Source organism: Podarcis vaucheri (assembly GCF_965113315.1).
Source record: "Podarcis vaucheri genome assembly, chromosome: 9".
NCBI classification, from domain to species: Eukaryota; Metazoa; Chordata; class Lepidosauria; order Squamata; family Lacertidae; genus Podarcis; species Podarcis vaucheri.
The window spans coordinates 24,182,986-24,201,474 of NC_138767.1; the positions used below are offsets into that span (position 1 = coordinate 24,182,986).

Consider the following 18,489-nt stretch of genomic DNA (forward strand, 5'->3'; position numbering starts at 1 on the left):
AAAGCATGATAGCTTCGACAGAGAACTTGTAAGGGCGAGTAACATGGGTGCATGGTAGCTTAGAACCAGTATTAAAAACTCAGCTATATAAGCTAGGCGCCAAATGGCTTCTTAAACCAGGGTTACCAGTCACCAAAACAGAATGCCTAGTTGCCAGTTTGGGGCCAGACGTCTGGAAAGCCATATTTTGAATACAGTCGTACCTTGGTTCTCGAACGCCTTGTGACTCGAACGTTTTGGCTCCCGAGCACCGCAAACCCAGAAGTGTTTGTGGACATTTTTTGAAAGTCAAGCACCCGACACGGCTTCCATGGCTTCCAATTGGTTTTTGAACATTTTCAGAAGTTGAACAGACTTCCAGAATGGATCCCGTTCAAGAACCAAGGTACCACTCTATGACTTTTTGGTTTCTGAAATTCATTCTCATTGCATAGATAAAATACAACGGATAGAATTCCACAGAATGTGTTACTAGTGTGTGAAAACAGTCAAGATCCAAGGATCCCCAGGCATGTGCCTACAGATAGTGGAGACATCAGGCACCATACTGGTGCCCAGGCATCTTCACTTGGTTTCAGGTGGCCAGTAGCCAGGTACAAAATGCACCTGCAGATTTAGAAGGCTGCTTAGAACTCAAATCAATATATAACATGGTGTGGGTGTGTTTGTGATAAGTTTAGCTAGCTGGCAAATGCACCACTGTAGCCTGTGAGAAAGAGAAGTTATTTTACACGTCTTTGTTATAGCATCCTTCTTTTAGTATCCAGAGAGCAGAAGTGGAATCATTAGCGCAGTCTTGGAATGGGTGACTAGAAAGATTTGCTAGACCAGCAAGTGTGATTGTTCCCACATAACTCAACATACTTTATAGACTGTATTTAGAAGGGGGGGGGACTCTGAGGTCTGAATGGGTTTGTATTCCTATTAGGAATGATATTAAAAATGTACTTGGGATGGTTTAATTATTCCAATTACCATACAGTAAAATGTTCTGCCAAAATGACAAAGAGATGTGGGACTCTGAGAGTTAGAAACTAGGGCCACTGTCCTAAGCAGCTACAGCGCAGACAGAAGAGTGTATCCAGAGATTTAAAATATATATATATCTGTAGCTGAAAAGGCATTCTGGTGTTAAAAAGAAAAGCAACTTGCCTGTTTGGCAGCGGTAAAATCTGTCTCCGTACCGCTGTTGGCATACCTCTTCTGCAATGACTATCTTTAGAACTGTAGATGTTGAACAGTTTTACTTAGGGTTCTTGTATGGCTGTATTCTGCTCAGTGTAGAAATTGTGTAGAATATCAGTGCACTGCCTGAACTAGACAACAGAGATTGAAATCCTAGCAGTTCAAAATAGATACACTAGTCATAGGGAGACTTCTCTGTTGTAACAGAACCTGTTAAAAAAATTCCCTGGTGATCTATTTTCAGCTGTTATCAGGATTATCTTACATATAGTGCTACTGAGGAAGTGCTTAACCTTGTACTCTTAGTTTCATTGCTTTCTTTGAGTAACATCACTGTCCTGTACATGCTTACTCAGAAGTAAATTTCTTGTGAGTTTTGTGGGGCTTACTCCCAGTAAGTGCAGCTTAATAGAAGAAAGTTTAAGTGGAAGTATACTATCTTACAGATCACACATTTATTTATTTATTTAAGAAATCTGTTGCGCTGGTAGGCTGAAATTGGTAGGTTTAAGCAGCAGTAAAAAGTTTATGAAGTGATTCAACTGAAATCTGCTAAGTGCTACTAAAGAGCTCTCAACTAAGCTTCCGCAATGTGAATTGAGTAGGATTGTGATTTGACTTGTTCAAGAGTCCCGCAGCTGAACTTAACCTACTGAAGTTCTCATGTTCTACTAAAACAGCTGTGCTAGGTTTTGTTGTTGTTGTTTTTTTAAAAAAACAGTTTGCAGCAAAGTTTATATTTCTGTATGTTTGTTTCCCTTGCTTAATCCAAACAGGGGGAAATGCTTGATCTGCCTTGTGTCAGTGTGGCTGGAATGCAAAATCTAAGGACCTTTGCTTGCATTCTCTCTCTCTTTTTTTAAGCATTTGTGATTTATGGAATAATAAAGTCATCGGCTGTAGGATATCACACACTGTGACCTGGCTTGCATGTAGCTCTAAGCCAAAACTATGGCTCAATGTGAAATCGTGAGTGTGCTGGTTCCAGAGTAGAGATCACGGCCACTACATTCCTCCCTTGTTTCTCCTGCTGTTGCCCTGCCATGAGCTAACCTTGGTTTGGCTGAACCTGCCATGTGAACCTGAGCTTGTGGGTTGTTGCACTCCAGATAAACCACAAGCTATAAAACAGTGTCCACGGCTTGTGATTTGTCTGGAGAGGACAAACTGCAAACTTAGGTTTGGATGACATCCTATGTGAAATTGTGGCTATGCTCAGCACCTGTCGTCTCTTGTCTAGGAAACCTCACACATTCTCACTAAGCCATGGTTTAGTGAACTGGGCCATTCTTGCTTGATCATTAAACCATGGTTAATTACATTCATGCCATTCCACAGTCCTGTACTAGTGTCACTCTGGCATAAAATGACAGTCTATACTGTTACACTGCTAGGCTCTCTCACTGTTGTTTCTGAACACAAATTTAACAAATTGTGAAATATTTGTAAAGCATGGATAGGTTACTTTTCAATCACTGCAGCTTTGAAGCAGTAATTGTCTTATAGTTGAACCCATAAGTTATTATTGGAGTAGAAAATTGAAAATCTGTTATCTCTTGAATGACCAGAGAGCTTCCCAGAGTGAAAAGGGGGAAAGCCAGAGGTGTTGGCTTCAAAAATTCTGCCATGTAGCCATAAAACTCATTAATCCAGCAATTACTGTGGCCAAATTCAAGTGGTCTTTCCAGCCTTTCAGTATGATAACTCTGAAACTAGTACATTTCTGCATGCATATCATCTGCAGAATATTTTCTAAACCTAAGCACTAGTCCAAATATATGACTGAAATACCATCCTAATATCTTGTTGAAGTGGTGTGTTTATAAATAGCTGACCAGGGCCAGTTGCTGCCGAACAGTGTGGCTGGGTGCTTTTGGATCTGGTTTATGCTTTCAGTTTCAGCACTGGACCAAATATTAATATTCAGGTAATACAGAAACTAGCAGAATAATAAGGGTTGTCCCCTCTTTTTTAACCATTCCAGTTATATGGGCTTAAGAAGATAGATTTCTTTTCTTTCTACTTGATTTGACAGTGCATGGCATAGTGAACTGCGGGTGTAAAAGAATGACACTGGGTAAAGTGATTATGTTTTCTATCAGACAACTGTTCTGTTTCTTTGACACATGATTAAGTGCAGTCATTTGGGGGATTCCTTTATTGTTACTGTCCTCGTTATTTTGGTCTATAAAGCCCAGGATTGCATTTAATACTGATTTTATGTAACTTTTGCATGCTTTCTTAAATTGTCAGGGTATATTTTTGGATCCTTAAAACACAGTTTGCTAGTAAGAAGCCTCTATTTCTTTGTTTAAATGCTGTGTCTGAAGTGTTAAGACTTGTATATTGAAAGCAGATGCTTCAGAAACGAATTTAAAGAATAATACTAGGCTAGATAGAACCAAAAGCACAACTTGTGAATATCACAATGTCTTCTTTGTTGTGAGATCTCTTGGTTCATAATTATTTTATCAGCTAGAATTGTTCTCAGATTAGCAAAAAGAACCCAGTGTTTTTCTCCGCATTAAATAAATAACCAGATAATCATGTCACTGAAGCAAGTTATTCCCCTCCAATCTTCATCAGAAATTAGTTTGATTTATAGCTGTGGTTTTTTTCATAACATTCATGTAATTACAATGTATTAGAATAATTAGAATAATCCCTGTAATAATCCTCCAATTTTATCTTCTACAAATTATAAGAAGTTGAGAAGTCTTTATCCCAATGAAAACTGGATATTTTATTGCTTTAATAATTATGTTGTATGCTAGCATGTTTTGTATATAGTGACTTGGTTAGCCCATAAGTATAATGAATAGTATTCTTAGACAATGTTTTTGTCAGAAACTAGTTTTTTTATATAAAGTACAATTGAAGTGATCTGATGAATGGGGCAACAGCAAAGGACACAATTTAGAATTTGTTGTTTCAGACAAGACAGCTATGCTGTAGATCCATGTTTCAGCAATCATACAGTTTCTGCTGTCTACAGTATTCTATATTTTGTAGAGTACTTGGGGAAAACAACCGTTCTCATTTCTAGTGCTGTTGTAGCAAACAGAGGGAAGAATAGAAAACAACATTTGGCTGTGTTTGTCTAGTAACATAGAACATCCATTTAATCCTGCATTTAAAAATTTCCCTGGAATCAGGACTGGAATCTAAAACCTACTTGAGGCCTTTTTTCTCTGAACATCAGTCCTTAAGCTTTAATCGCTAGGTTCTTTTGGTACGAAAAGAAAGAAAGGGGAATCTTTGAAAACCAGGAATTGCATGATGCAAAAGGTGAATTGCTTTTCTGTTCAGATTACACAAGATGTTTCTTAGTCTTTTTGCTCTGGATCTTCATGCTCATAGAATTAAACTACAGCTTACTGCCTTGAAGTTTATACTTGCACTGTGAATTTTCCTCTTATATATGGCGGTTTCAGTCAGTTTTGATTATACAAAATTCTTCCTTTATATCACTTCCTGGAGATCTATAACGGATACATGCTGCTTCTATTTTGGGTTGCTGTTTTAGGTTTGTTCATAAGTAGAGATCATTATTAACTATGTGCTCTTTTTTAAAAAAGGTATAATATCATTGTATAATATATTTTCAGAAAAAAATAATATGAATAACTACACTGGGTAAAACCCAAAGTAGCAAGAGCATATGTCTGCTTGTGTAATGGCACTTTTACATCTGCCTTCCCCTTCTACCTCCTCCCAAATATGTTCGGAGGGGTTGGAGGACCTTCCAGAGCAAATATTGGAGGTGTGTCAGGGCGGAGGCAAGAGGGGCTAGGGCTGGAGTGGGGAAAAAGAGAAAGTTCTATTGCAGAAATGGATTTCCATGCACACATGGGTCAACATGACCGGATGTTGCCCTTTAACTTCCATAGCCCTTCCAGTGTTGACAGTTAGCAAAGTTAATTTTTTTTTTTACTGATAAGTTGGCAGTGCCACACAAAACCTATGGGCCCCCATATGTGGTTGGACACCCAAGTCCCATCAGCTCCAGCCATCATGGCCCAATGGTCAGGGATGATGGGAGCTGGAGTCCAGCTACCTCGGGAGGAGCACAGGTTTCCCACCCCTGCCCTACTCCTTAGTGCTCTTTCGGAAATCAATAGTGGTTAAAAAGACCTAACTTTAGCAGACTCAGCCTTGCATTATATAAAAAGTAGAATGAAGAAACATGTTTGTTACAGATGGTAGACCAAAATCACTTTTCTTCCAGAATACTGGAAAATAATGTCACACAGCAAAATCAGCTTGAAAATTCCTTTTAATCTGAGTGTTTTAAGTTAGACAGGGCAAACCCAATGGGCTCTATTGTTAGATGTTCTACGGCGCTGGCAGTGGCTGGTTCTTCGTCAATTCAAAACAGAGCTGCAGATAATTGCATTAATAAAGCGTTCACATCATCCTGTTTCCTTTTATTTAGGTTTTTCATCCGTTCCTTGATGAAAATGGCAGCCAACAACGCAGTTTTGAACAGGCTGGAGCAGAAGGGCGCAGAAGCAGATCAAGTTATCGAATACCTTAAGCAGCAAGTGGCTCTTTTAAAGGAAAAAGCCAGTAAGGCATCAGTCTTTGACCTTATCATTTAAATGTGCTTTGTCATAAAACTTGCATGCAAAATCTGTGAGCAGAGTTGATAATTTCTTACTGTGAATCTAGCCCAGTATGTAAACCCCAGAATTTAGGTTATACCTTCCCTGCAGCAAGCAATAAACGTGCTAAGTTTCCTATCGTTTTAAAAAGCAAAGGAATTACCAGGTGTCAAAACAGCATTGATACTTGGCAGGCCCCCAACCTTAATTATTGTCATGGCTGTAAAATGAACAACTCCTGAATTAACTTTTATACTTGATGGCACAAGGTCTTCTCTTCTCAGGGAAGGTACATATGGAAAAAGGTATGCCAGGCCATGTAGGGCTTTATGGACAATAATAAACACATTGAATTATATAGAGAAAATAATTGTCAGCCACTGCAAATGTCCAAGCTGTTTTCAAGAACATCCTCTATAGAGTGCATTCAGTAGTCTAAACTGGGAGGCCAGTACCTTTGTGATTTAACAAGGAATAGGAGCCAGTGCATAAAATTCAGTTAATAAAACATTTCTAGCAACTGTTATCTTCTGGACATCCAGGTTGAGTGCCAGGACTAAAAGCATGCCAACGTTTTAAAGATGATGCGAGCACGTTGTAGCAACCCAGAAAACTTAAAATGGAGGATTTTTACAGTGCATTCTGCATTGTGGCATGCTAGAATTGATCTTCTCCTGTTTCTTCCAAACAAACATAAGATAGGTGTCCCAATATTGAACTCATTTAAATAGTAGGTGCTGCAGAAATGTAGGAGATGGTGTGCACATTTGTAGCTCCCAACCACAAAATGGATTTGAAGTATAGCATGTATATTTTAATGCCTTCCAAAAGATGTGTGTATCTTGAGAATACTCACTGGATATTTTCATACACAGTTCCTTCAATTTAATAATACGGTGAAGACACATGGTTCAAATCTGCTTGTTTCTAGAAGTGTTTGGGTAGTTTTTATTTATTCTGCTGGTTCCCATAGATTTTAATTTAAAAGTTTTAGAGTTGTGGTGCTAGTTTGAATTTTTGTATATTAGTGTGTAAACTGTCTTGAAAGCTCAGTTCAGGCCTATTAAATCAGATCTGTGTCCCTCTGGATTTTGTTGGACTATAATTCCTCTCATTCTTCACTATGTTGGCTTGCACTGATGGGAGTTGGAATCCAACAGCATCTTGAAGGTCATTGGTCCCCCATCTCTTTATTAGATGAATAAAAATGTAATTCCTATTCATGGGGAGGGGAGAGTTAAAATCCACAGGGTGCAGAAATACTAAGCCCACTTTAAAGAGCAAGATAGCAAACTCTTGCTCATGTGTGTGATACCAGAAAAGGGCCAAGTCCAGTCCTTCTCGAGGTACAGAGAATTCTGCTATAACTAGAGCTGACTGTAGAGGTGACACCCTCCTCTTAAAGAAAAAATATTGCATGAGAGCTGTGTAAATGTAAGCCACCTGACTCTGAAGAATTTACAGTTTTCTTCTCTAGCATTGTTAAAAGCCCACCATATAAAACCGCCTTATAGAAATCAGATGATTGATCTGTCTCTACGCTTGACTGAAAGAATCTCTCTAAGGTCTTGTTTATAGGCTATCCCACCCCTAAACCCATGGTCCTTTAACAAGAGATTCTGGAAATGGACATACAATTTTATACATGTAGATCATGTGATTGATAACTAAGCTTTTAGCCCATGCTGTGATAGTGCTAATTAATAACTTTGTGCAGTTTATTGTGACTTTAATAACCCTTCAACAATTCGTCTGCATGGATTCTTAATTGTTTGCTTTCAGCATTGATTTGCCCAAGAGTTGGTTGTGATACCTATGAAATTCTTTGACTAGGTCAAGATTAAAAAACCACAAAGCCCCAATCTGTGTTATATAATGATCTAGAGCCCCAGTTGAAGCTCTTTAAGCATATTTTTTACCTTTTGTTATGCTTATGTGCTTGTGTACATAATTATATATTCCAGTGGTTTAAAGCAGGCTTTACTGACCTCTAGCACTCTATAAAGATTTTTGGACTTCAACTCCCATCAGGCCCAGACATACTGCATGCTGCTTGGGGCTGATGGGATTTGGAATCCAAAACATCTGAGGGGCACTAGAAGCTGACAAAGGCTGCGTTAACATTTGTGGACTATAGCACAAAGCAAAAAATAAGTGTCTGCCACCTTTTTGATTGTATTATCTCCAGGTCCATTGTTTTTTGCATATTGTTCAGTGTGTCTAAACCAAAGCCTCACATTAAAAAATTAAAATTCCAAAGGAGTCATTTTGGCCTAGAATCAACAGACAAATGTTCTGCTTATAAATACAAGAGATCAAACTTTTCAACAGTTTCTGCATTGCCCTCAGGTAGTGCCTCTAGAGTTCATTTCACTATAGTTTACAGAGAAATGCTCTGTCATCTTCCTTCCACCCCTGCTTTCCTGATGTAGTTATAAGGAAGACTTTTAAACTAAAGAATAAACAGTTTGGCTATGCATTCCATTGTAATAGGCATACAATACAGTTCCAAATTGTATTCCCGCAAGAACCTTAGAGCAACAGCTCATTTCTCAGAGCAGGTGCCAAGGAAAAGGGGAGCTGGGGGGGAGGCGCCCAATGTGATTAAAAAGTCCACTTCTGGCTATGCTGTGGAATTAATTGAAAAAATACCTAAGACTCAGCAGTAATAACAGATATTAGTGTGTCATTTTGACATTTGTGTGGGATGGTAAAATATCTTTAATAACTGAGAAAACTGAGGTGTTAAGTAGCTATATATGGGCATTCTGTGGAAAAGCAAGGGATAGAACTCACATCTCCTGCTCTCATTTCCAGAACCTTAATGGAAAAAACATCTTTCCTTTTAGTTGCTATGTTGAGACTTTCTCTGTTGTCACGACTTTCCCCCCTCGTTTGCTTTTTTTTAAAAAAGCTGATAGTTTCTGATTTCCCCCCTACAACAGAATAAATCTGGAATTTGAGCACTGCAAGAAACTCCTAATGTGCTCTGTACTCCCGTAATTTTTTTGTCTTAATTTGATTATTGCCCTAGGTTTTTTTTTAATAGGAAAGGATTTAGAGGGGGGGGGAAGCATAAAGAAGAGCACTAATGCACGAATTGTGATTCTTCTGTTTTTTGAAGTTTTAAGAATAAGTGGGTCTTAAGTCAACTTTAAACCCTGAAACCCTGAATTTCAGAGTTGTGAAATTAAGCTTTCCCTTTATGACAGTATTGTGTATGTGATTCCTAATGGAGAATTTGTCTCCTGTAGTCCTGCAGGCATCTCTGAGGGAAGAAAAGAAGCTTCGTGTAGAAAATGCCAAACTGAAGAAAGAAATTGATGTGCTGAAACAAGAATTGATCCAGGCTGAAATTCGGAATGGAGGTGACTGAAATGGGGTTGGGGTTGGGAGAGCAATGTTGTCTTAGGCAAGTGTGGCTTCTTCATTTTAGTCTGCAGAACACTCATTTCCCATAACAAGGGGAGAAATATTTGGGAGGCACTGAAGGGACAAAGTGTATTTTGGGGTGTAGAGGGATATTTACCCCAATTCTTAGATTTATGAAGAAAAATATTGGTGGTAAGCTACTTGTCTGGGTGGTATTCACTACCTGTCTTGACACCACCTATACATTTGGTTCTACTGTATCATAGCAAACCATAGTAACATTTCAGAAGGTGCATGCTTTTAGGATCTGGAATGTTGTGAGAGGCGAGGCTGAGCCAGCAGACAAACTGGAGCATCGAGAATCAATCTTGGGTGCTCCTTTTCTCAAATACGCAAATTCTAAGCTGTTTTGGTTGAAAACTGGTGGCGGAGGGGGAAAAGGGATAAACTGGAATTTTACTTGTGTGTGCATGCAAAATACATACAATCCTTATAAGTGACATTTTCTTCTTAATTCTAAAGAATGAGGGGAGCTGTCCCAGGGGGCAGGAGACGAAGAGGAAATCCTGTTGCACAAGCAGAAATCCGATTGCATGATATTGGAAGCCGTTATCCACATTTTGCTTCCTTCAAAATTGTGCATACAGAAATATTTTCTGTGAGCCTCTGAGTTTAAGTACATAGAAATTGCCTAAGTTTGTAACTTGCAAACTTAATTTTATGCTTGCCATAGTGTACTATGAACTTTGTGTACTAGGGACTTTGGCTACCGTATACATGCAGCCAAATGAGATGATATCATCCAAAGGATAGGTGGTGTTATCACTTAAAGAGTGTGTGTGGTGCACTCTGCAAGTAAAAAACTTGTCTCATTGGAATGAATGGAGAAGAGAAATGTTTTAGCCCTGTCCAATCCTTGTTGTGTTGGGGGAACACTCAACTGTAAACCAGTTCAAAAGCATACGTTAGTAACGTTATACTAATTTTATGTACTATGTTAGTAATATTATATTATACTATGTTAGTAATCTTATACTAATTTTATGATGTGCTTGTCCGCTAGCTTGATATGAAGCTATTGTCCAAAGCAATAACTTCAACCTATTGATTTTTATATTTTAATGTATTTCATCCCTATTGTTTCTAATCTATTTTAATCTGCTGACTAAAATGCCACATTTAGCTAAGGCTACAATCTAACTTGGAAGCAAGTCTCGGTTCAATCAGAATTTATTCTAATTAACGTGATTGGCACAATTAATTCTTGCTGCTATCAACAGTATGATTGCCTATTAATTCTCATGATGCTTACCCATAAAAGCCAGAAGGATTAAATTTAATATGTGTAAGTGAACCCAGACATTTGGAGATGACAGAATCCCAATATTGAAATTTATCCCTGCATTTTATTACTACTAATATTTCACAAAACCTTTGAAACCTACAGAACTCTCGTTTTTGATTAATGGATTGAATTTTAGCATTTTATACATTTTATTAAATAAATGTATAATATTCCTGCATTAAATATATCTTGGCAATGTTTTGAATCTTTCTTTGTGTTTAATGTAGTGAAACAAGTCTCTGTGCCGCCCAGTGAAACACCTTCTGCAACAGCATCCTTTTCAGAAGAAGTCTCTCAGCCCGCCGCTGCTGCAGCGGCCCCATCTGGTCCTAAAGACCAAATTAAAGGAACAAACGAAGAAAAGAAGAAAAAGGACAAGACGGAAAAGAAAGGTGATTTTACATATGCTACTTGGAAATGTTTGAAGTTCAGTGTCATTAATAAACACCAGAAAGGAGTGTTATCAATGCAGATGTTTTTCAGGAAAATTATTCTGGACTAGGTTAGGCAAGGTGAATGTCTGTGTAGCTTATGTGAAATAAAAGCTTGGAAGTAACTAATGATTTCCATTTTAAAATGCTCCAAAATTTCCAAAATAATTTAGTTTAATACAATATCCTTAGAAATGAAAAGAGAATTGTTAGAATTGGAGGAAACAAGTGGGGACACGAAACAAACCTGTTGTATGGTATCCCCACTTCTTGTTCAGTGCTCCAGCCATCTTGGAACAGGAGCCATATAGTCCAGGGTGGGTTAATAATAATAATAATTTATTATTTATACCCTGCCCATCTGGCTGGGTTTGCCCAGCCACTCTGGGCGGCTCCCAACAGAATTAAAAGCACAATAAAACATCAAACAGTAAAAACCTCCCTAAACAGGTGTCTTCTAAAAGTCAGATAGTTGTTTATTTCCTTCACATCTGGTGGGAGGGCATTCCACAGGGTGGGCGCCACTACCAAGAAGGCCCTCTGCCTGGTTCCCTGCAACCTCACTTCTTGCAGGGAGGGAACCGCCAGAAGGCCCTCGGACAATGGGGGTGGAGACGCTCCTTCAGGTATATTGGGCCGAGGCCGTTTAATGCTTTAAAGGTCAGTACCAACACTTTGAATTATGCTCAGAAACATACTTGGAACTGATGTAGGTCTTTCAGGATGGGTGTTATATGGTCTCAGCAGCCACTCCGAGGGGGGGGGGCAAGGGGGAATCGAGAGAAGGATGTCCTGAACCTAAGTGATTTATTGCCATGTAGGTGCAGTTGATCAAGAAGAGTTCCTGGTCAATGGGAATGGGGGGAAAGAATCTTTCCCAGCTTCCTCCTTCCTTGATCCTATACTAAGTAGAAGCCCAAGCAGGCAAGATTCCTTTCACTGCCACCTCTTTCCCCTTTTTCACAACTGATACCCTTAACAATCTAGGGAACGCTCTGTGGTTTAACTGTCCTCAACATTCCACAGTCCTTGAAGAACAAGGACTACTGAGAACAAGTCCTCAGCAGGCCAACTGTGAAGGTTCTAGCCTACTTGCAGTAGATTGAAATTAATGGACCCAAGTTGGTTAGGTCCATTATGAATCTTTGTTTTTTAAAGCTATATTTACAAGTTAATATATTTCTGTGATTCTAGGGATCCCGTCAGGTATGCAGAAATTGTAACCTTATTTTTTGGTAGGTGCATTTTGCTTCTAAGCAAAGCATTAAAGGAAATGGTACCACAATTCTATCTAGTTATCCATGTTTAAGGAAGCCTGTTGTCACACAGTTGTAATGTTTTGGGTCTCTGTTTTGAAATCAAAGAATGTTAAAATGTACCGTGGGATTTCTTTTCAGGCAGGGAAAAAGAAAACTTGCTTGAATTGCATTCCCGGGGATGTGTGTGCCTGTGTAATTAAATGGCTTCCGATTTTGTTTTAGCAGAAAAGAAGGAGAAAAAGCAGCAGTCAGCTGCAAATGATGACTCAAAGCCTTTAGATGTTTCCCGACTTGATTTTCGAATTGGTTGCATCACAGCAGCAAAGAAACACCCAGATGCTGATACTCTGTACGTTGAGGAAGTTGACGTGGGAGAAACAAACCCTAGAACTGTTGTCAGTGGTCTAGTGAAACATGTTCCTTTAGAAGAGGTACATAAAGAATTCCTTTGATACTTCTTTTTCTTTGCTAAATAAAGTTTATTTTAAATATTTTAAATTGGTTTTTATAATAATTCAACATTTAGTTTTGGCACTTAAAGTTATGCAGCAGATGGATACTGAAATAATCTCAAGTTCACGAACTTATTACTTAAGAAACAAATTAAATAGAGGGGAGCCAAAACAAATCTAGCTTCTGCCAGCGTCAGAATCCGACTCCAGCAACAACCTGATTAACCTTGGTGGTCCTCTTCCTGTATGCAGCACACCTGGAGTAGCCAGTAATAACTTCTCAGTCTGCATCTTCCTGGCCAAGGGTGGGGGGGGGGCTGTGGCTGTGCCCCTGCAGATGTTGCTAGACTGCAGTTCCCATCATTCCTGATCATTGTGGCTATGGCTAATGGGAGTTTGAACCCATCATCTGCAGGACCACAGGCTCTCCACAGGCATATTTCAGTGGAATGTGCTCTTCTGCTCTTGTTGCTATATATAGGATGCTGCGGGAAGTGGGTCAAGGTACGATGTCTCTTCGACTTTAACCAAGTAGTAATGCCACTTGAGCTATTGCAGCCTGTCAAGCAGAGGATGCACTAAGAATGCCTTTCATCCATGTGTAAGGCATAGCCATATTTCCCAGAAGCATATGGAGTTTTCTTCTCTTGGGATTTAAGAAGCCCCGAGCAGGGAGGAAATGTGAAACAGTATTTTCTAGGCTGGATCTCTAGGCAGGATCTAGACACATCAAAGAAGTGACTCACTTAAATGCATTGTCAACTTCATACAGGGAAATCCTGTTGGTGAAAAACGAGACTCAACAGTGCCATCTGGGGTCATAGTGTTATGACGCCTATAAAGCGCTTTATCTTTGCGAATGTAGCTTAGTCCCCAATTCTGCTATTTGATAGCAAAATATACCTTCCAATGTTCTGGGTAATTTTGAGTAAATGTGTAATTTGAAATTATTTCTTGTAATACTGGTGGAGGAGACAAAAAAAATATTTTGGATGTAAACTTCTCTTCTTAACTTACTGCTGGAAAATGCTCGACTTTCACATATGCATCTGTTCTGTCCTTTGTCCATTTTGAAGGATGGAGACATACCTTGAAGGAAATCAGGAGCGCCCATGTACACTGTCACTTGAATAATAGAATCATAGAATTTTAGAGTTGGAAGGATCATCTAGTCCAATGTTCCTGCAATGCAGGAATCTCAAATAAGGCATTGGTGACAGATGGCCATCCAACCTTTGCCAAGGAAAGAGAGTCCACCATATCGCAAGGGAGTCCATTTCACTGTCGAACAGGTCTTACCGTCAGAAAGTTCTTCCTGATGTTTAGTTGGTATCTCCTTTCTTGCAACTTGAATCCATTATTTCAAGTCTTACCCTCCAGACTCATTAGGTAGGATCTGTATAGTTACTTAGTAAAAGGACCCCTGACCATTAGGTCCAGTCGCAGACGACTCTGGGGTTGCAGCACTCATCTCGCTTTATTGGCCAAGGGAGCTGGCGTACAGCTTCTGGGTCATGTGGCCAACATGACTAAGCTGCTTCTGGCGAACTAGAGCAGCGCACAGAAATGCCGTTTACCTTCCCGCCTGAGCGGTATCTATCTACTCGCACTTTTTGGCATGCTTTCAAACTGCTAGGTTGGCAGGAGCAGGGACCAAGCAACGGGAGCTCACCCCGCCGCGGGGATTCGACCTTCTGATCGGCAAGCCCTAGGCTCTGTGGTTTAACCCACAGTGCCACCCGCGTCTGTGCAGTTTCTTAAGGCATGCCTAAAGATTGAGGAGTGCAATTCTTCTTCTTTGCCCTTTATTGGCATTGTCCTCCTTTTCAGCCTCCCCCAAAGTTCAGGAATGTTTGAAAAACTCACCTAGGTTTCAGAAGAGGTTTGCCATGAGCAAGGGTGGTAGCTCAGTAAACATGGGCGCAGAATTCCCCTAGACCTGCATAATTAGCCCCATGGATAGTTGTATTTGCATAGAGCACTCATTAGGATCTACTGCTCACTTTTTCTCTTTCCTAGGAAATATAAAAAGGACATTCCACCCCCCTAGTCAGCTCTGTGTGTGTTTTGGTAGTTATATTATACCAGCAATTGCAATAAAAATATGAGAGACTGTTTGTTGTTGGCTTCATCTGTGTCCCAATATGTTTTGAAGCATCTAGGGCATTGTGTTTTGCCTCTTACATAAAATACAGTGGAATCTCCGCAATCCAGACAGCTTGAAGGACACCCACACTATACGGAACTGCAGTAAGGAAAACATCCTTTCTGGCTGAACATATTGAAATAAGCCAGATCCTGAATTTTAAGCAATATTTATCCAATATAATATTCAGGAAAGGAGAAGGAATTCTGTTCCTTGTTCTGACAGTTCCTGGCGTTCCAAACATCCCTTTAGTACCTCAGTTTAAGACAGCTGGGACTGCCTTAAATTTATCCAACAGTTAATTGTAATCAATGAAATCCCAATGATTTTAAGGCAGACTGTTGCATATTTTTATACATAAGGTGGTTAGAAATGGGCTGCAGCTTCCAACCGAAACTTATTAATATCTAATAACCATTTTTAGTTTCTTTCTCCTCAAGTTGGCAAATGTCTTAATTAAAAACTGCTGCTTAAATTACAGTTTGTGTGGAAACACGAACATCGGTTTGTATGCCTGGTAGGTTTTTGAATATCATCAGTAACTTTATTGTCAAAGATCTTTTTTGATTTATGTCTATTAAAAAAACAACAATCTGTTTTCTTGACCAAGTTGTTAGTTGCAATGTTCGCTAATGAGGCCTCATTGTTCTGCTTATTCATTGTAGCCTTCCCTAGTGGGGGGAAGGAAAAAACCCCAGAAGCATTTGTAGTTTTAAATAAATGAATTGCAGTGCACATTATGGACAACTGTTTTGATAAAATATGCTTCAAAAATGTCCTCCTGTCTTTGGATTAATTACATCCTGAATGGTAAACCACCTGGGCATGCTTTCTCTGATTAGTTTAGAAGGATGTTTTTACAAAAATTCCTTAAGTAACTGTTAAAAGTTGGAACCCAGGACCACAAAGAATGGAAAGTCAGTAAAACATTGTTTCAGCTATTATACCCAAGCACCAGGACACAATGTTGTCTTTATTGCACCCTCTTGTGTGTCTGTATTAGAAGACGGTTATCCTTAATTGTTTCCTGGCTTTTACTACTGAATTAGTCTTGAAAGAATGTTAATTGTTGCTAACATATTTGTATCTGCATACTTGGTGTTTTACTGTGTGCAGTTGCATGCATTAATTTTTCCCCCTTGCTTCCTCATTGTGAAAGAAATGCAGAGAAGCCTAGCTAAATTTCATTTTTGTTTTAACTTGCATCCCATGTACAGATGCAAAACCGGATGGCGATATTTCTCTGTAACCTGAAGCCGGTGAAAATGAGAGGAGTTTTGTCCCAAGCTATGCTGATGTGTGCTAGCACGCCCGAGAAGGTGGAGATCCTCATCCCTCCTAGTGGGGTTGTTCCTGGAGACAGAATTACATTTGAAGGTTTTCCTGGTAAGCAAGAGCATCTTGGAGATGGGGATATCAGAAGAAATTGCTGAGGAAATATATATATCAACGTGTACAGAAACCACATTATCCAGTACTTTTCTCATTAACGCTAATGAATGAAATAATACTTCCCTGTGAGTGTAGCCCAGTGCATGCAAAATTTGCTGAAAATAAGTTCGCTTTTTCTCTGCACCCACCTACACCCTACATGAAGGAACTTTGAAATGCATTTGTGAATTGTGTGTGAGTTGGTTGGTACAGTGGTACCTCGCGTTACATACGCTTCAGGTTACAGACTCCGCTAACCCAGAAATGCTGCTTCAGGTTAAGAACTTTGCTTCAGGATGAGAACAGAAATTGTGCTCCGGCAGCGCAGCAGCAACAGGAGACCCCATTAGCTAAAGTGGTGCTTCAGGTTAAGAACAGTTTCAGGTTAAGTACGGACCTCCGGAACGAATTAAGTACTTAACCCGAGGTATCACTGTATTTGCCAAGAGGAGGAGGAGGAGGAGGAGGAGGATGTCACTATCAACTTGCAAAAACTGGTAGAACTTGTTAAGCAGTGTCTAAGAAATGGATGGGTTTGCACAAAATAGACTTTATTTTTTAAAAAAGGGATAAAGCTGTCCTGTATTTGAAGGAACTAGACACTGCCAGGTTGGGGAATACTTGAGAATTGCCCAGGAAGTTAGTGCTTTAATGAAGTACAAAATTTTCATATTGAAAAAGCATTAAACAGCAGCACCAATTAGGAGCTATAAATGATGGTGTAGAGAGTGTACCAGTGGTATATTTTTACTGAGAAATTGTAGGGAAAGAACTGGTGCATGGGAAGGAAAATGAAATGGTTCCAGTAAAATGGTCTTGGTTCAGATAAAATGTTAAGAATAGAGAGTTGTATCCAACTCTTATTATTATTTTATAGAAGACATCTGAGGGAGGTCTTGTTTAGTGAACTTTTAAATGTTTGATGTTTTATCATGTTTTTTATATTCTGTTGGGAGTCTCCCAGAGTGGCTGGGGAAAACCAGCAGATGGGCTGGGTATAAATAAATTATTATTATTATTATTATTATTATTATTATTATTATTATTATTATATTTGATATGAATGGACTTTCTCTTCCTCCTGTGTTCCTCCTGTGCCACTTAAACCCCTGTTCTGGAGAATCCCACAACTGTACAGACCAATTTTTTATTTTTATTTTGGAGGGGGGCACAGAGGGAAAAGGAGAGGAAGGGGAAATGCTGTTGCTGGGGCATAAATTTGTCCCACTTGTGCAAGAGCATGGTTTAGTGCAACCCAGGGCTAACTTTTCTTGGATTTCTAGTGACTTTACAACATGAGTTGATGGTCCATTGGTTGTAGATTTGTAACCGGTGAGTTTTGAGCCCATGCCTAAATGGTAATCCTGTGCCTGCCTGATGCTCTTTGGAAGTGAATTTTGCAGGACAGCTGCCACCACACTAAAAAGGCTCTTCCCTTGGTAGACATAAGACAAACTTCCAGAGCTTACAACATTACCAAAAGTGTCATTCCTGAGGATCTAAGAGGCTGGGCAAGGGTATGTAATAAGGAGTTCTTGGAGGTAACCTGGTGCCAAGTTATTTAGAGTTTATATGCCAAAAGCAAGACCGGTACATAGGTGTCATGCAGTGTCGGTACAGCATTCTGCACCAGTTGCAATTTCTGGACCCAACCTTAAGAGAAGCAACACATAGATTGCATTGCCATACTCTTAAACTAGAAGCTACTTTATTTTCTACGAAAGGCAACATATATATTTTTTGTCATCAAGACTTGGAGAAAAGAGAGAACAACACAGACTGTATATTATCCAAGAGCAATCAAGTTGGCTGTTTCCCATTGATCTGGCAATATAATATGATAGGCTTAATACCATGAACATAAAATCAAAGAAGGCATTGCCCAACGGACTCTGCAGTCAATAACAAACCAGCTTTTCAGTTGAAGCCGAAATTGTGTTGCCGTGTGAGCCAAAAAACACATCTTGTCAAACATTCTGTATCCCTGCAATGAACGGCCATATGCCTCCCAGCAGAATTGGCTTAATGGATATGTGTGTCCGCTGTTTGTCCACATTAGAGGATGATTAGATTAGATTTGCACTGCTTCTAAATGTAGAGATTCCATGTGTGGCTCTGCTCTGACATTTATTGAACTGATGAGAGCATATGCCTTTAGATGTTGTCAAATGGCTTAAAATGCAGGTTCATGGTTGCAATAAATATTTTTTTTATTAGCAAGGGCTATAGTGGCTTCTAGGACAGTTAACAACCGCACTAAAAGT

General features: G+C 39.4%; 1 protein-coding gene across 5 annotated transcripts in view; it reads left to right on the top strand.

The window, feature by feature from the left end:
* The window catches only part of AIMP1 (aminoacyl tRNA synthetase complex interacting multifunctional protein 1), a 37,120-nt gene that overhangs the window by 8,998 nt on the left and 9,633 nt on the right, over nucleotides 1-18,489 (top strand). For 3 of the 5 annotated variants that reach the window (XM_082237072.1, XM_082237071.1, XM_082237073.1), the window contains 5 exons: nucleotides 5,621-5,754; nucleotides 9,044-9,157; nucleotides 10,734-10,898; nucleotides 12,419-12,627; nucleotides 16,012-16,180. In XM_082237072.1, the coding sequence (XP_082093198.1) occupies nucleotides 5,640-5,754; nucleotides 9,044-9,157; nucleotides 10,734-10,898; nucleotides 12,419-12,627; nucleotides 16,012-16,180 (772 nt within the window). In that variant the 5' untranslated portion in view covers nucleotides 5,621-5,639. Of the gene's footprint in view, nucleotides 1-3,024; nucleotides 3,113-5,620; nucleotides 5,755-9,043; nucleotides 9,158-10,733; nucleotides 10,899-12,418; nucleotides 12,628-16,011; nucleotides 16,181-18,489 lie in introns of those variants that run through there. The other 2 variants (XM_082237069.1, XM_082237070.1) reach the window with 2 other exon arrangements.